The 19,358-nt window shown below is 43.4% G+C and overlaps 1 protein-coding gene across 1 annotated transcript; it reads right to left on the reverse strand.

The window, feature by feature from the left end:
* Window positions 1-1,166: 1,166 nt before the first annotated feature.
* LOC133562882 (F-box and leucine-rich protein 22-like) lies at window positions 1,167-19,094 on the reverse strand. The gene is made up of 2 exons (XM_061916692.1): window positions 18,593-19,094; window positions 1,167-2,014 (listed from the first exon to the last, which is right to left on the reverse strand). Exons 1-2 carry the CDS (start codon window positions 18,928-18,930, stop codon window positions 1,666-1,668), a joined length of 687 nt encoding a protein of 228 aa, XP_061772676.1. The 5' UTR covers window positions 18,931-19,094; the 3' UTR covers window positions 1,167-1,665.
* Window positions 19,095-19,358: the final 264 nt, after the last annotated feature.

Genomic DNA, 19,358 nt, shown 5'->3' on the forward strand with positions numbered 1-19,358 from the left:
TCCATTCTTAGTGTTTAGTCAGTAAGTATCGTACTTATTACACACCAGCTGTTTGATTGGACAGTCATCTTAGTTGTAGTTTTAAATACCAAATTTGGAGGTGTTGAAATCGGCTTGTAAAGTTGCTAATGCTAATCAGCAGCATGACTATGGCAAAGCCAATGTGAATTAGCATCAAACCAGCGCATTTTGGAGAAGTGGAGTCACACTGTTTAATATCAGGTGTACTTTCTTTAATGGCAAGGAAAATTGCAACATTACCCAGAGGCAGTTTGGCTGAGTACTACTTAATGCAGGGGTGCCCATTACGTCGATCGCGAGCTACCAGTCGACCGCGGGGGGTGTGTCAGTCGATCTCCAGCCAGGCTTTTTAAAAAAATAGACCTAAAAATGAGTGATCATCAATCTTCACCAAGACGTCACTTAAATGACATTCACGGTACCGGAGGGTCTTGTGAGATGACGCTGGCTGCTGCAAGATCATTATTATGAAAATATGACCGAGAGGAAGGCGAGAAACACTTTTTATTTCAACAGACTCTCGCGCCGTACTTTCCGTCAAAACTCTAAAGGCCGACTGCACATTTCCTATCTTCACAATAAAAGCCCTGCTTCATGCTGCCTGCGCTAACTAAATACAGAGTCTCGGAAAACTGGCGTGCACAAGCGATCCCTCAGAAAGCTGGCGTGCACATCACTTGTGCACGCCAGCTTTCCGAGACTCTTATTTTGTTAGCGCAGGCAGCATGAAGCAGGGCTTTTATTGTGAAGATAGGAAATGTGCAGTCGGCCTTTAGAGTTTTGACGAAAGTCTGTTGAAATAAAAAGTGTTTCTCGCCTTCCTCTCTGTCATTTTTTCATAATAATGAACTGGCAGCAGCCAGCGTCATCTCACAAGACCCTCGGGTGCCGTGAATGTCAATCAAGCAAGCTACGGAATTTGCCGCCAATGTTTTTCTTGTAAAGTGTATGGAAGCTGGATGAATTAGATGCCAAAAACCAACCACTTTCATGTGGTATTGTACAGAAAGGACAACTTTTTTTCTCCTCCATTTGAAAATGTGGGCGTTATCATCATTACTGTCTGATTCCAATCAATGCAAGTCATCAGAATCAGGTAATACACCAACTTATATTCTTGTCTTTGTGAAAGAAAGACATCTATATGTGTTACACATGCTTGTATTTTCATTAAACACATTTAACTTGTTTACAAAAATGTCTCTTTCATAAATAAATACATATAAATGATATATATAAATGAGGTAGATCCCCTCGAGTTGGTCAATTGAAAAGTAGCTCGCCTGCAGAAAAAGTGTGGGCACCCCTGACCTAATGGATTGTTTCCTTGCCAAGTGCAGTGTAGTTTGCAACCGAGCAACAGAAAGTATTGAAATGCATTATTTGCATGGCATAATTTTACGTGACTCGATACAGAGTAATGCCAACAGGATTAGGTCAGTTCCTATAAAAGTACTGAATTTGGTACCTATCCATTGGTATATGACACTCTGAAAACCTCTTGAGAGGTCATGTGGCATACGAGACGTTCGAGTAACCTTCACTGTTTCATTACTTACTAAGTTGAATAGGATTTGCGAATCATTGTATTCACTGGTTTTGGGTTTTTGTAAACAAATTCCTGTAAAAACATGCGCTCTGCTCTCAGTAAAACTGCAGAAGTTTCTGCAAGGTTCTCCTGAGCGCCACCTTCTCCTCAGGCTTGCTGTCTGGTATCATGGTGGCGCTCCTCTCCGCGCTCAGTCGGATGCCAGGCCTCTTCTCCCGCACCAACCTAAGCCCCTCCGGTGTGATGTTCCTGCAGAAGTCCACCTCCACCTCCTCCAGGGCGGCGCCGTGAGCCACCAAGCCGTCCAGGATGCGGTCCGTGACGCGGACGCAGTTCTCCAGCTGGAGGCGCCGCAGCTTCCTGCAGCTCTGCAACAGCGAGACGACATCCTGATCTGTGATGTGACCGCAGCCAGCCAGTTTCAAGGAGAGCAGGTTCGGGCACCTGCAGAGTGAAGACACCACAATTACTGCTCTGACTCACCTTGCACGCGCCGCACGTCTTATAGCGGGAGGGGATTAGTTTGTGTAAAGAGGGACTAGTCTTAAGTAAACAGTTGCTGCTTGGAGCGTGTGCGTGTTTACGCCATGAAAGAGAGGAAGGTATTGACACACATGATGAAAAGAGAAGCTCAGGAAGGCAGCAATATGATCTGCTCGCCCATAAAGGCCTCGCTCCACCACCTCCCTCTGGGAATATAATGTATGTCAGGGGTCACCAACGCGGTGGCACAAGGTAGCCCGTAAGGACCAGATGAGTCGCCCGCTGGCCTGTTCTAAAAATAGCTCAAATAGCAGCACTTACCAGTGAGCTGCCTTTATTTTTTCAATTTTATTTATTTACTAGCAAGCTGGTCTCGCTTTGTTCGGCATTTTAAATTGTAAGAGAGACCAAACTCAAATAGAATTTGAAAATACAAAAAAATATTTTAAAAGACTCGGTCTTCACTTGTTGGAATAAATTCATGTATTTTTTTACTTTGCTTCTTACAACTTTCAAAAAGACAATTTAAGAGAAAAAATACAATCTTATAAATGATTTTAGGATTTTTAAACACACCTTTTTACCTTTTAAATTCCTTCCTCTTCTTTCCTAACAATTTAAATCAATGTTCAAGTATTTTTTTTTTTATATAGTAAAGAATGATAAATACATTTTAATTTATTTCTTCATTTTAGCCTCTGTTTCGGCGAAGAATATTTGTGAAATATTTCTTCAGACTTATTATGATTAAAATAAAATAAAATATTCTGGCAAATCGAGAAAATCTTTAGAATCAAATTTAAATCTAGTTTCAAAGTCTTTTGAATTTCTTTTAAAATTTTTGTTCTGGAAAATCTAGAAGAAATAATGATTCGTCTTTGTTAGAAATATAGCTTGGTCCAATGTGTTATATATTCTAACAAAGTGCAGATTGGATTTTAACCTATTTAAAACATGTCATCAAAATTCTAAAATTAATCTTAATGAGGAAAAATGACTAATGATGATCCATAAATTCCTTTTTCAATTTTTTCAAAAAGATTCGAATTAGCTAGTTTTTCTCTTCTTTTTTCGGTTGAATTTTGAATTTCGAAATTGAAGAAAAACTATGTTTCAAGATGTATTTTTCATTTTTTTTCCTGTTTTCTCCTCTTTTAAACCTTTCGTTTAAGTGTTTTTTCATCATAAAAACCTTCCGTAAAAGGAAAAAAAAATGTACGACGGAATGACAGACAGAAATACCCAGTTTTTCATCCATCGAGGGGGGCGCTGGCGCCTATCTCAGCTACAATCGGGCGGAAGGCGGGGTACACCCTGGACAAGTCGCCACCTCATCGCAGGGCCAACACAGATAGACAGACAACATTCACACACTAGGGACCATTTAGTGTTGCCAATCAACCTATCCCCAGGTGCATGTCTTTGGAAGTGGGAGGAGCCTATCCCCAGGTGTATGTCTTTGGAAGTGGGAGGAGCCTATCCCCAGGTGTATGTCTTTGGAAGCGGGAGGGGCCTATCCCCAGGTGTATGTCTTTGGAAGTGGGAGGGGCCTATCCCCAGGTGTATGTCTTTGGAAGTGGGAGGGGCCTATCCCCAGGTGTATGTCTTTGGAAGTGGGAGGGGCCTATCCCCATGTGCATGTCTATGGAGGTGGGAGGGGCCTATCCCTAGGTGCATGTCTTTGGAAGTGGGAGTAGCCTATCCCCAGGTGTATGTCTTTGGAAGTGGGAGGGGCCTATCCCCAGGTGCATGTCTTTGGAAGTGGGAGGGGCCTATCCCCAGGTGTATGTCTTTGGAAGTGGGAGGGGCCTATCCCCAGGTGTATGTCTTTGGAAGTGGGAGGGGCCTATCCCCAGGTGCATGTCTTTGGAAGTGGGAGGGTCCTATCCCCAGGTGCATGTCTTTGGAAGTGGGAGGGGCCTATCCCCAGGTGTATGTCTTTGGAAGTGGGAGGGGCCTATCCCCAGGTGCATGTCTTTGGAAGTGGGAGGGGCCTATCCCCAGGTGCATGTCTTTGGAAGTGGGAGGGGCCTATCCCCAGGTGCATGTCTTTGGAAGTGGGAGGAAGCCGGAGTACCCGGAGGGAACCCACGCATTCACGGGGAGAACATGCAAACTCCACACAGAAAGATCCCGAGCCTGGATTTGAACCCAGGACTGCAGGACCTTCGTATTGTGAGGCAGACGCACTAACCCCTCTGCCACCGCGAATCCCCCAGTTTTTCATGTATAGATTTATTTATTAAAAGTAAATTGAGCAATATGGCTATTTCTGGCAATGTATTTAAGTGTGTATCAAACTGGTAGCCCTTCGCATTAGTCAGTACCCAAGAAGTAGCTTTTGGTTTCAAAAAGGTTGCTGACCCCTGATGTACGTGTTTCATCTTCACAGGCCGCACAAGAACAGGATGTTTGATGAATTACAACTTGGCCGAGGGCTCATTTTATCGCCACGCATATTTGGCGGTGGCAGCGCGGCGCGGACAAGAGGCACGCCGCTGGCAGAGGCATGTCGCTCATGTCCGCTATTGCAGCTTACATAAAGACTTACATAATCTCACCGCTTTGCCACATGTGAGCCAAACATATTCCAGTGGAGGGTGGCGGGCGCTGCCCCAGTAACCTTCTTGCGTGCCACGTGCACACGCACATGTGGCGTGATCACTTTTTAGTCCTTTATTGAAACAAATGAATAAAACCGCCCACTAAGGGAGATTCCCCCCTGCTGACTGTTACATGAAGGCGAGAGATAAAAAGTGACATAACACTCTCTCTCTCGTGACGACTCCCTGTTTTTTTTCAATGTGCATACTTTTATGTTCCTCTCTAATTCGGATCATTAAAGTGACACAAATACAGTACATACACATTCACTGTACAATCATACACATACTGTACATACATACACTCATGCATATACGGTGGGGCAAAAAAGTATTTAGTCAGCCAGCGATTGTGCAAGTTCTCCCACTTAAAATGATGACAGAGGTCTGTCATTTTCATCATAGGTACACTTCAACTGTGAGAGACAGAATGTGGGAAAAAAAATCCAGGAATTCACATTGTAGGAATTTTAAAGAATTTATTTGTAAATTATGTTAGAAAATAAGTATTTGGTCAACCATTCAAAGCTCTCACTGATGGAAGGAGGTTTTGGCTCAAAATCTCACGATACATGGCCCCATTAATTTTTTCCCTAACACGGATCAATCGTCCTGTCCCCTTAGCAGAAAAACAGCCCCAAAGCATGATGTTTCCACCCCCATGCTTCACAGTAGGTATGGTGTTCTTGAGATGCAACTAAGTATTCTTCTTCCTCCAAACACCAAGACTTGAGTTTATACCAAAATGGATACATGGATGATACAGCAGAGGATTGGGAGAATGTCATGTGGTCAGATGAAACCAAAATAGAACTTTTTGGTACAAACTCAACTCATCATGTTTGGAAGAAGAATACTGAGTTGATCCCAAGAACACCATACCTACTGTGAAGCATGGGGGTGGAAACATCCTGCTTTGGGGCTGTTTTTCTGCTACGGGGACAGGACGATTGATCCGTGTTAAGGAAAGAATGAATGGGGCCATGTATCGTGAGATTTGGAGCCAAAACCTCCTTCCATCAGTGAGAGCTTTGAATGGTTGACCAAATACTTATTTTCCACCATCATTTACAAATATATATTTTTTAAATTCCTACAATGTGAATTCCTGGATTTTTATTTCACATTCTGTCTCTCACAGTTGAAGTGTACCTATGATGGAAATTAAAGACCTCTGTCATCATTTTAAGTGGGAGAACTTGCACAATCGATGGCTGACTAAGTACTTTTTTGCCCCACTGTATATACTCTGATGACTAACCTGTGTGATGACTGTAGTATGCTGATAGTATATATTTATACCAAGAATTGGTTAACGTGGACCCCGACAAGTTGAAAAACTTATTCGGGTGTTATCATTTAGTGGTCAATTGTGATATGTACTGTACTATGGGGAGGGGTGTTCAGGTGGGCGGGGTTGGGGGGCTGGGGTTTGGTGGTAGCGGGGGTGTATATTATAGCGTCTCGGAGGAGTTAGTGCTGCTAGGGGTTCTGGGTATTTGTTCTGTAGTGTTTATGTTGTTTTATGGTGAAGATGTTCTCCCGAAATGTGTTTGTCATTCTTGTTTGGTGTGGGTTTACAGTGTGGCACATATTTGTAACAGTGTTAAAGTTGTTTATACTGCCACCTTCATTGTGACCTATATGGCTGTTGATCAAGTATGCTTGCATTCACGTATCTGTATATCTAAGCCGCATATACTTTGTGACTGGGCCAGCACGCTGTTTGAATGGAGGAAAAGTGGATGTCACGACAGGTTGTAGAGGACGCTAAGAGCAGTGCCTTTAAGGCACTCCCCCAATATGGTTGTCCGGGTGGGAATCTGGAGAAATTCGGGAGAATGGTTGCCCCGGGAGATTTTTGGGAGGGGCACTGAATTTCGCGTCCGCTTTAATACTTTGCTATCTGAGTGCTGTCCGGCCGGCCACATCTAGTGTGTGGCCGCTGACCCAGCGCTTAAGCGACTGCAAGGCATACTTGTTCAAAAGCCATACAGGTTACACTGAGGGTTGTGATATAAACCGCTTTAACACTCTTACTAATATGCGCCAGACTGTGAATCAACACCAAACAAGAATGGCAAACACATTTCGGGAGAACATCCGCACTGTAACACAACATAAACATGACAGAAAAAATACCCAGAATCCCATGCATCCCTAACTCTTCCGGGCTACATTATACACCCACCTACCTCCGTGTATCGGTTGAGGTGGGCGGGGTTGGGGGTGGGGGGGGGGGTATATATTGTAGCCCGGAAGAGTTAGGGCTGCATGGGACTCTGGGTATTTGTTCTCTTGTGTTTATGTTGTGTTACGATGCGGATGTTCTCCCAAAATGTGTTTGTCATTCTTGTTTGGTGTGGGTTCACAGTGTAGCACATATTTGCAATATATATATATATATATATATATATGGGCTTCACGGTGGCAGAGGGGTTAGTGCGTCTGCCTCACAATAAGAAGTTCCTGCAGTCCTGGGTTCAAATCCAGGCTCGGGATCTTTCTGTGTGGAGTTTGCATGTTCTCCCCGTGAATGCGTGGGTTCCCTCCGGGTACTCCGGCTTCCTCCCACTTCCAAAGACATGCACCTGGGGATAGGTTGATTGGCAACACTAAATTGGCCCTAGTGTGTGAATGTGAGTGTGAATGTTGTCTGTCTATCTGTGTTGGCCCTGCGATGAGGGGGCGACTTGTCCAGGGTGTACCCCGCCTTCCGCCCGATTGTAGCTGAGATAGGCGCCAGCGCCCCCCGCGACCCCAAAAGGGAATAATAAGCGGTAGAAAATGGATGAATATATATATATATATATATATATGACATTTATCATTTGTTTTCAAAAGGGTTACAAAAAAGTGTGACCTCAAAAATGTACCGTGGGGCCCCGTTTTGAAAAGTCCTAGCCCCAACACTGATGGAGTACTGGTGCGCGCAAGAATAGCAGCAGGCGGCTGTGGCCTGCGGGCCGATTCTGATACTGATCATCCCGGGGGCCATAGATAATTCATTCGTGGGCCCGCTGGCCTTGACTTTGACACCTAGGAGCAAAGGTCAAAGTTAGGGTCAATAATTTTTTGCCCGAGCTTTCCCTCAGTCAATAGTATTAGTTCTTGAGAAGATAAACAATCCTATTGATTTTAAACAAAATGCTCGCTGAGGTGATAAAAATCCACACGTGTCCAAAATATCTCCCCACGTTTTTGTTTACAGTGTCGAAGCAGTCACATGTTTTTCACACTTTTTGGGACGATTCCTATCGGTCAGATGAAGGACCCTTGCTGACTTTGCAGGGCGTCTGGTACATATGTGACACTAAGGTCAGGGGTCATACAGTGGGAGCACATGTTGTTACTGCTCCTCGCGTGTTGGAGGGGATCTGAGGAATGGTGGCCTGGTTCGCTCTAAGGACAGAGGTCACATTCTAATTCTCGTGGATATTTTTGGACAGCGAAGGGAGCTTTATTATAGAAATAAGATTATCCCCTCTTTATTTTTTCTTTCCGTGGAAGACGTGTTCAGGCTGCTATGAATCAAATAATAATTGCACACTGTGCACTGTAGAAGCATTTAAGTCTCATCTTAAAACTCATCTGTATACTCTAGCCTTTAAATAGACCTCCTTTTTAGACCAGTTGATCTGCCGCTTCTTTTCTTTCTCCTATGTCCCCCCCTCCCTTGTGGAGGGGGTCCGGTCCGATGACCATGGATGAAGTACTGACTGTCCAGAGTCGAGACCCAGGATGGACCGCTCGTCGGGACCCAGGATGGACCGCTCGCCTGTATCGGTTGGGGACATCTCTACGCTGCTGATCCGCTTGAGATGGTTTCCTGTGGACGGGACTCTCACTGCTGTCTTGGAGCCACTATGGATTGAACTTTCACAGTATCATGTTAGACCCGCTCGACATCCATTGCTTTCGGTCCCCTAGAGGGGGGGGGGTTGCCCACATCTGAGGTCCTCTCCAAGGTTTCTCATAGTCAGCATTGTCACTGGCGTCCCACTGAATGTGAATTCTCCCTGCCCACTGGGTGTGAGTTTTCCTTGCCCTTTTGTGGGTTCTTCCGAGGATGTTGTAGTCGTAATGATTTGTGCAGTCCTTTGAGACATTTGTGATTTGGGGCTATATAAATAAACATTGATTGATTGATTGAGTGAGCCTTGTGACATTTCTCAAAAGAACTACAATTACCTCAATAACATCCTATTTGGTTTCTGAACGCTTATTTTATCTCCTCAAAATTATGCAGACAAGTTCATATTCAGGTTGGAAGTGTTTGTTTGCAACATTTTATACCGTATTTTCCGGACCGTAGGGAGCAGTGGATTATAAAGGGAATAAGCGGTAGAAAATGGATGGATGGAGGCGCACCGAATTATAGGGCACATTATCCATCCATCCATTTTCTACCGCTTATTCCCTTTGGGGTCGCGGGGGGCGCTGGTGCCTATCCCAGCTACAATCGGGCGGAAGGCGGCGTACACCCTGGACAAGTCGCCACTTCATCACAGTAGTGCACATTAAAGGAGTTATATTTATTTAGTTTTTTTCTAAATGTAAAAAAACTTCCTGGTAGTCTACATAACATGTAATGGTGGTTCTTTGATCAAAATGTTGCATAGATGATGTTTTACAGATCATCTTCAAGCCGCTTCCGGATGCACCGTTTTGTGGGCGGTCTTATTTATGTGGCTCACCTTCGGCAGCGTCTTCTCCCCGTCATCTTTGTTGTAGCGGTGTAGCGTGCAAGGACGGGAGTGGGAGAAGCGTCAAAAAATGGAACTAACTGTTTTAATGACATTCAGACTTTACTTCAATCAACCACCGAGCAGCATCTCCTCATCCGCCGGTAATGTGTCCCATGAAAAACCGTCCCACCAGAACTCTTTAATAACTAAAGTTCCTTGGGTGAATAATGTAACCTCACTATACCAGTATGTTTTAGCGCTTTCATGGCAGATATTAGTAAGAACTTTACACTACTTATATTAGAAATGGCAATAGCGGAGGGTGAATGTCCCATAACAGAGAAAAAGAAGAAGCTGGTACGTACAGACTACAAAGGTGGATGCGCGCAATTTTTTAGGACTTATGCAGATCCCAAATACAGATCAGCAGGTACCAGAATGTAAGGAAAGTTGCTTTTGGATAATAACAAAACGCCAGATAATGTCTTACCTTATACACACACCATAATAATACTCGTATGTTGAAGCATAGTACAATCCATCTAGTACCAAAGTCGTACTAAAACATTTTGATAGATTTTTGGGCACCGTGTATGTTCTATATTTTTAATGGTACATATAAAATGTTGGTGTTGTTTACTTGAGTCATATTGCATATTGCAGTCTACACATATCTCTTATGTGTGGCCATACTTGCCAATCTTGAGACCTCCGAATTCGGGAGATGGGTGCGGGGGGTTGAGTTGGTAGCAGGGGTGTATATTGTAGCGTCCCGGAAGAGATAGTGTTGCAAGGGATTCTGGGTATTTGTTCTAGGTTGTGTCTAGGTTGTGTTACGGTGCGGATGTTCTCCCAAAATGTGTTTGGTGTGGGTTCACAGTGTGCCGCATATTTGTAACAGTGTTAAAGTTGTTTTTACGGCCACCCTCAGTGTGACCTGTAAGGCTGTTGATCAAGTATGCATGGCATTCACTTACGTGTGTGTATGAGCCACATATGTTATGGGACTGGGCAGGCACGCTGTTTGTATGGAGGAGAAGCGGACGCCAAAGGCAGTGCCTTTAAGGCACGCCCCCAATGCTGCTGTCTGGCCGTAAATCGGGAGAAATTTGGGAAAATGGTTGACCCGGGAGATTTTTAGTCTCCCGGGAAAATCGGGAGGGTTTGCAAGTATGTGTGTGACTGCCATCATATTGCAGTCTACATGTATCTCTTATGTGTGACGGACTATCATTTCACCATGTACCAAATAAAATAGTTTTGAGGTCGGTAAGCACAACCAAAATCATTCCAAACATTAGGCGCACCGAGTTATAAAGCGCACTGTCTAGTCTTGAGAAGAAAAAAATGATTTTAGGTGCGCCTTATTGTCCGGAAAATACGGTACTTTGGATCCTCTTTTTGTGTGCTTCTGAGACTCTCCGGACTACCCGGACAAGGCATGCTTGTGTTCCCGCTGGTTCGTAGTAGAAAGCCTCCATTTATCTCTGTGTGGAATTTTAATACGCTGCAAAGTGCCGCATATACCACCCACCTTACGCTGTGTGTTGATACTTTGTTTGCACGTTAATCAAAGGCAGTGTCGTGGTCATCACGCTGGAAAATGCATTAAAACGAGGAGACGAGGGAGTGGACGCTACACAGCTTCTTCCATAAAAAGGCATGAGACGCTGAGAGAGGTCTTCACGCAGGGGAGAAGCAGGCAGGAAAGGACAGATGCACATGTTGGTTCCTCTGACAACAACAAAGAGCCAATTGTAAGCTCCACCTGCATGCACAGACTGGGCGGAGCTCGGTTCCGAGTGGCCCCCCACCACCCCCATCAGGGCCTGTCTGCACCCAGCCCTCCAGCCCTCCTTGTCATGTGCACCCAGCTCTGGACAGTTTGGGGAGGGGTCTATCAGTATGCTATGAGCGATAGGCTCAAAGGCGTCAAAATAGAAGGGCCAGACAAAGTAGGCGCTTCCAGCTCGGACTGGTTTCGCAGCTCATGTGCGGGTTCTCAGATTTCACCAAACAGGAAACCCACACAGGGTCATTCAGGCTCTCTCTCTCTCTCGCTCGATCTCTTTCTTATTTGTCTTTGCAGCTGCGGAGTCCCTGCGTGCACATCACCTCTCTGCGGCTGCCCGGAGGTGCATGAAAGTGCTCATTACGCCTCTGCAGGCCGGACAGCCTGTGTGTTCTCACTTTGACAGGAAGTGCTTTTTTTTTGTTTCTCCCAGTGACCGATCAAATGCAGCTGCTGCCGCATCGTTCACGAAAAGATAATTACACGTCTGTTATTTTCACTCGTGTCCCTCACAAGTGTCGCACTGTTTTCCTGCTAATGCTCAGGCACACGCTGCCTATAATGATTTCCTTCCCCGTCACCAGCAGCAGCTAAAATTACACCGACGACACGCCGGCCTCTTCAGTCCAAATATATCATGTATTCACCTTAAGCACAAAGCGGTGACTAACCATTTCAGTACTTGTTTGTGTTAATGGAAGACATGTTAGTTTGCACCACATTTTTAAAAAAAGTCGGTCCTCAATTGATATATTACCGACATTCATGAAGTACTGTATTTTTCGGACTATAACGCGCACTTAAAATCCTTAAATTTTCTCACATTTTTCCACTGTACGGCATAGTTCTGGTTGTGCTTACCGACCTTGAAGCAATTTATTTTTCTGCAGGCGAGCTACTTTTCAATTGACCAACTCGAGGGGATCCACCTCATTTACATATATCATTTATATTTATTTATTTATGAAAGAGACATTTTTGTAAACAAGTTAAATGTGTTTAATGATAATACAAGCATGTGTAACACATATAGATGTCTTTCTTTCACAAAGACAAGAATATAAGTTGGTGTATTACCTGATTCTGATGACTTGCATTGATTGGAATCAGACAGTAATGATGATGACGCCCACATTTTCAAATGGAGGAGAAAAAAAGTTGTCCTTTCTGTACAATACCACATGAAAGTGGTTGGTTTTTGGCATCTAATTCATCCAGCTTCCATACACTTTACAAGAAAAACATTGGCGGCAAATTCCGTAGCTTACTTCATTGACATTCACGGCACCCGAGGGTCTTGTGAGATGACGCTGGCTGCTGCCAGTTCATTATTATGAAAAAATGACAGAGAGGAAGGCGACAAACACTTTTTATTTCAACAGACTTTCGCGCCGTCCTTTCCGTCAAAACTCTATAGGCCGACTGCACATTTCCTATCTTCACAATAAAAGCCCTGCTTCATGCTGCCTGCGCTAACAAAATAAGAGTCTCTTGTGCACGCCAGCTTTCTGAGGGATCGCTTGTGCACGCCAGTTTTCCGACACTCTGTATTTAGTTAGCGCAGGCAGCATGAAGCAGGGCTTTTATTGTGAAGATAGGAAATGTGCAGTCGGCCTTTAGAGTTTTGACGGAAGGTACGGCGCGAGAGTCTGTTGAAATAAAAAGTGTTTCTCGCCTTCCTCTCGGTCATATTTTCATAATAATGATCTTGCAGCAGCCAGCGTCATCTCACAAGACCCTCCGGTACCGTGAATGTCATTTAAGTGACGTCTTGGTGAAGATTGATGATCACTAATTTTTAGGTCTATTTTTTTTAAAAGCCTGGCTGGAGATCGACTGACACACCCCCCGCGGTCGACTGGTAGCTTGCGATCGACGTAATGGGCACCCCTGTTGTAAAGATAAGTGTGCCCAGTAGATGGCAGTCACACATAAGAGATGCGTGTGACTGCAATATGATGCCAGTAAACAACACAAACATTTTAAATGTTCCATTGAGGATATAGAACATTACACATGGTGCGCAAATATCTGTCCAAATGTTTTTAGAACGACTTCGGTAAGCTATGAAGCCGCACCGCTTGATGGATTGTACTGTGTGTCAAAAAACGAGGATTATTGTGTCCTGGGCATGACGTTAAGTGCATCCGGCAGTGGGGTCTTGGGGAACTAGGAGGTTAACCCCTTCACTACTGTTAACCCAGGTGGCCCTTGGCTAAGGCCTAGTACCTGACTGCCCCCTAGCCAGGGATACGGTGAAGACCTCAACGGCGGAGCAGGCGGAAGAAGGTAGATTTAAAGGCCTACTGAAATGAGATGTTCTTATTTAAACGGGGATAGCAGGTCCAGTCTATGTGTCATACTTGATCATTTTGCGATATTGCCATATTTTTGCTGAAAGGATTTAGTAGAGAACATGCACGATAAAGTTTGCAACTAGAGAAAAGCCCTGCCTCTACCGGAAGTCGCAGATGATGACGTCACACATGTTAGGGCTCCTCACATATTCACATTGTTTTTAATGGGAGCCTCCAACAAAAAGTGATATTCGGCCCGAGAAAACGACATTTTCCCCATTAATTTGAGCGAGGATGAAAGATTCGTGTTTGAGGATATTGATAGCGACGGACTAGGGAAAAAAAATGATTAAAAAAAATAAGTAAAAAATAAAAATGTGATTGCATTGGGACGGATTCCGATGTTTTTAGAGACATTTACTAGGTTAATTCTGGGAAATCCCTTATCTTTCTATTGTGTTGCTAGTGTTTTAGTGAGTTAAATAGTACCTGATAGTCGGAAGGGTGTCTACACGGGTGTGTTGACGCGCAGTGTCTCAGGGGAGTCGACAACAGCTGTATGGACGACACAAGCTCAGCTTTTCTCCGGTAAGAACTGACTTTTTAACCACAATTTTCTCACCGAAACCTGCTGGTCGACATGTGGTCGGGATCTATGTTGGCTTGATCCATAGTAAAGTTTCACCTCCAGGAATTTTAAACAAGGAATCACCGTGTGTTTGTGTGGCTAAAGGCTAAAGCTTCCCACCTACATCTTTCTACCTTGACTTCTCCAATATTAATTGAACGAATTGCAAAAGATTCAGCAACACAGATCTCCAAAATACTGTGTAATTATGCCGTTAAAGCAGATGACTTTTAGCTGTGTGTGTGTGCAGCGCTCATATTTCCTAAAAACCTGTGACGTCTTGCGTACACGTCATCATTACACGACGTTTTCAAGATGAAACTCCCGGGAAATTTAAAATTGTAATTTAGTAAACTAAAAAGGCTGTTGCAATGTTAATATTTCATCATTGATATATAAACTATCCGACTGCGTGGTGGGTAGTAGTGGCTTTCAGTAGGCCTTTAAGAACTACCACAATGGCTGCGATGGCGGGGGAAGGCTGCAGCAGAAAAGGGTCCCCAGTCATGTTGGACTCCATGCCATTGGACTCTGACCCGATTCTGTCAAGGATCATGTGGTGACTGTCTGTGCACCAGTCTCCCCGCGATAAAGTTAGGCACAGGCAACCACCATAAAGGGATACTCCCCTACAAAGAGGATCATCATACTCGTTCGAGGGACCGCCCATGACGAGTATTATTATGGTGTGTGTATAAGGTAAGACATATCATCTGGCGTTTTGTTTCGCAATATTACGCAAAAGCAACTTTTCTTACCTTCTGGTACCTGCTGATTGTCTTTGGGATCTGCATAAGTCCTGAAATTGTGTGCATGTCCGCAATTGTAGTCCGTGGCGACACCGTAGTCATAAGATTCTTCTTTTTCTCTACCTTCTTATGTGACATTCATATTCCCCTGTTGCCATTTCTAATATAAAGTAGCGTAAAGTTCGTACTTATATCTGTCAGTAGACTAGCTATCAAAGCGCTAAAAACTGTTGTCAGTTTACATATTTCACCCACGGAACTTTAGTTATTAGAGAGTTCCAATCGGACGTTTTTTCACGGGACACATTTCCGGCATTGTTATTGCACTAGTGAGCCACGGATGAGGCTCTGTTATTGAAGTAAAGTATGACTGTCATTAAAACAGTTAGCTCCATCTTTAGACACGTCTTCCACTCCCGTCCTTGCACGCTACACCGCTACAACAAAGATGACGGGGAGAAGACGCTGCCGAAGGTGAGCCACATAAATAAGACCATCCATCCTGAAGCGACTGTCAGAAAGCGGCTTGAAGATGATCTGTAAAACATAATCTATGCAACATTTCGACCAAATAACCACCCTTACATGTTATGTAGACCACAAGAAAGTGTTTTACATTTAGAAAAAAAAAAAGACCCCTTTAATGCACCCTATAATCTGGTGCACGTTTTGTATGAAAAAAGACCTGAATAAACCATCTCATCGGCATTACGACTTTTAATCCGGTGCGCCCTATTGTCCGAAAAATACAGTATTTGAGAAAAAAATCTGAATTTTGCTTTGATTGGCACTTACGATTTATTAGAGTTGCGTAATTCAGATGATATAAATGATAGCGCTTTAAATGATATTGTCATATCCTGATATTGCGTGTTGATGACACATTCTAGCTTTGTCCGTTAAAAGTTTGAAAGTGACACGCGAATAACCGTATCTCCAACGCAATCTAGCATCCTCGTCTCCATGGTGGCAAATAAATTACGTTTTTTTTTTTACAAGTTACCTTATCATTGGAGGGCTAGAGGACAAGGAATAGCTAAACACTACATATTAAGAGGATACAAGAAAACATAGCTAACAGCAAAGCTAGAGCGCTTGAATGTAAACAAAGGCAAGTATAGTATCAGTAAAAGGTATCCGAACAAAATTTTTCATTATCATAAAATAGTTTTGTCTTGTTTTTGGTATTAATTCAGAAAAAAGTCCCAGGACACAGAGGACTATAAGATGAAGACCCAAATGGTTTAAATAAGAGACAATGGTAGTTTTTCCTTATGTTTAGTTCAGTGGTCCTCAAATGGGGGTACGTGTACCCCTGGGGGTACTTGAAGGCATGCCAAGGGGTACGTGATTTTTTTAAAATATTCTAAAAAAAAAAGCTAAATTTCAAAAATCCTTTACAAATATATTTATTGAATAATATTTCAGCAACAATGCAATATTCATTTTTGTGGACATGTTCCATAAATATTGATGTTAAAGATTTATTTTTTTTGTGAAGAAATGTTTAGAATGAAGTTGATGAATCCAGATGGATCTCTATTACAATCCCCTAAGTGGGCACTTTAAGTTGAAGATTTCTTCTATGTGTTGAAATCTTTATTTAAAATTGAATCACTCGTTTATTTTTCAACACGTTTTTAGTTATTCTTATATCTCTTTTTCCAAATAGTTCAAGAAAGACCACTACAAATGAGCAATATTTTGCACTGTTATACAATTTAATAAATCAGAAACTGATGACATAGTGCTGTATTTTACTTTTGTATCTCTTTTTTTTTCAACCAAAAATGCTTTGCTCTGATTAGGGGGTACTTGAGTTAAAAAAATGTTCACAGGGGGTACATCACTGAAAAAAGGTTGAGAACCACTGCTTTAGTTCTTTAGCAATCCTGTGTTTTTGTCTGATTGTATCCATTTTCTACCACGTGTCCCTCTTCGGACTATATTCTGATTATAATTACGATTTAAATAATAATCATTCAATGATTTTGAAAATTTAAAGACATTTTAAGGTCATTTTAAGTATCAGTATGACAAATTCTGCCCCTGTTACTACTTGGTATTGGATAACCAAATTTGCAATACCACCAATAAGTAATGGAAACAACAGACTAATAATTGCTCATTATATTGTAACAGCAGTGTAGAAAAAGCTATAATACAACAGTAAGTAACCACATATTAACAGTAAATTAGCAACTAGATTAATAACAGTTTTGACAAAATAAAGAAAATGATGCAATATGTTACCGCAGCTTTAACTGGGAGCCTTTGCAACCGGTTTTGAAATGCTTCTATTATCATTTCTATGCCAAATAATATATGATTACATGTATCGTTATCCTAAGAGGCTGCAATGTTTATTGCAATATAGATTTTAGGCAATAGCACCCATCCCTATCTAACTGAGATACCTAAATATTAGAAACAACTCTCAGCAGTGCTGCAACTACATTGATAATCTGTATTCAAGATCTACCAGCATATTAAAATGAAGCAATCAATCAATGTTTATTTATATAGCCCCAAATCACAAATGTCTCAAAGGACTGCACAAATCATTACGACTACAACATCCTCGGAAGAACCCACAAAAGGGCAAGGAAAACTCACACCCAGTGGGCAGGGAGAATTCACATCCAGTGGGACGCCAGTGACAATGCTGACTATGAGAAACCTTGGAGAGGACCTCAGATGTGGGCAACCCCCCCCCCCCCCCCCCTCTAGGGGACCGAAAGCAATGGATGTCGAGCGGGTCTAACATGATACTGTGAAAGTTCAATCCACAGTGGCTCCAACACAGCCGCGAGAGTATATCTTTGAAAAGGAAATCCTTAAATGGCATAACAGTGTCCAAGTGAAGTGAAGTGAATTATATTTTTTTAGCGCTTTTTTCTAGAGACTCAAAGCGCTTTACATAGTGAAACCCATCATCTACATCACAGGCCTTGGAGTCTGTTGTGGCCTGCCTCATTAGTTTATATGGACCACGAAAGCCTGGAAAAAATTGGTTTCAATAGAATACTTTTATTTTATTTTACTAAATGCATTCGTTCTTTTATTTTGTGATATTATTATATAACGATGAGGTGGCGACTTGTCCAGGGCGTACCCAACCTTCCGCCCGATTGTAGCTGAGATAGGCGCCAGCGCCCCCCGCGACCCCGAACGGGAATAAGCGGCAGAAAATGGATGGATGGATGTATTACAAAACTAGTTGTGTGAGCTAAATATCTGCTTGTCACTTTTATTTATGATTTTAAAACAAGTTGTACATCAAAAAAAAAAATCGAATAATCAAATGCATATGTATTTCGATTAATCATGGCGACTTATCCAGGGTGTACCCCGCCTTCCGCCGAATGCCGCTAAAATAGGCTCCAGCACCCTCCCCCCGAAAGTGACAAGCGACAGAAAATGGATGGATGGCTGATTAATCACAGGTTATTACCCGCATGCATAATGTACATTTATATAAAAAGAAAGCAGCCATTACTGCGATGTGGTCCTCAATGAAAATGAGTTAGACACCCCTGATCTACATCTTCGAACTGCAGTTAGACCGCAGTGTCTGGCCCAAGGACACAACGGCAGTGACTGTGATGGGATCGAACTTGGAACCCTCAGGTTGCTAATGAAGTGGCCTGCATAATGCATAGTTATTGCATGGCGCAGTGGTTTGGCGTCACAGTCCTTGAGAATGTTGCATGATTGTATTTGTCCATTTTCTGTAGTGGACTGAACGTGCAATGATAGGATAAAGCCAGTGACACACTCACATGCGGCAGACATGAGCCAGAAAGGTGCTGACCAATCCCTCATGTTTGCTGCAGATGTCCCTCTGAAAGGAGCTCTTCAGCCAGTCCTCGATGTTGCACACCTTCAGGACCCTGCTGGAGTACCAGCAGACAGACAGGTAACGCAAGGAGACTCCCAGCACAAAGTTGTTTCTCCTCAGCTCAGAGGGCGAGCAAAAATGGAGCAGGTTCCACAGGCGGGGGTCCAGGAAGACCTCACGCAGCCGCTCGCAGGTTAGAGACAAACTCCTTCGGCTGTCCTTGTCCAGGAAGGAGAAAAGGTGCAGGAGACACTCACGGTTGAGCTGGTGGAGATGCATGGCGAGGCCTGGTCCCTGAGACGCAGACGGGCCTGATGGTAAGCAGCAACAATGAGCCTGCGGCTCGTATTGTGTGGCCTAGATACATGATGCCTCCTCGGGCGCGTGCTGCGGGCCTGCACATATAAGGCAGTGGAGGGGAGGCTATTTTGGGAAGACAACTGCCAGTGCAGTCAGAGAGGGAAGTGTTTGAGCCACACGCTCCCTTTCCATCTGTCACGGCTCTCAACAGGCGGCCAACAGCCCACTGGGGTGAAGCAGATGTTTACACTGTCCTGGCCTAGTTATCTGATACACACACACACACACACACTGAAACCTCCACACAATGTCACACTCGCTTTAGAAACCCTTCTCCACTTCGATATTGCTTGACTTTCTCTCAATGCAGAATGATGTTATTGTTAGTGTCTTCCAATGTTCATCAG

Source organism: Nerophis ophidion, linkage group LG12, assembly GCF_033978795.1.
Source record: "Nerophis ophidion isolate RoL-2023_Sa linkage group LG12, RoL_Noph_v1.0, whole genome shotgun sequence".
Classification (NCBI taxonomy): Eukaryota; Metazoa; Chordata; class Actinopteri; order Syngnathiformes; family Syngnathidae; genus Nerophis; species Nerophis ophidion.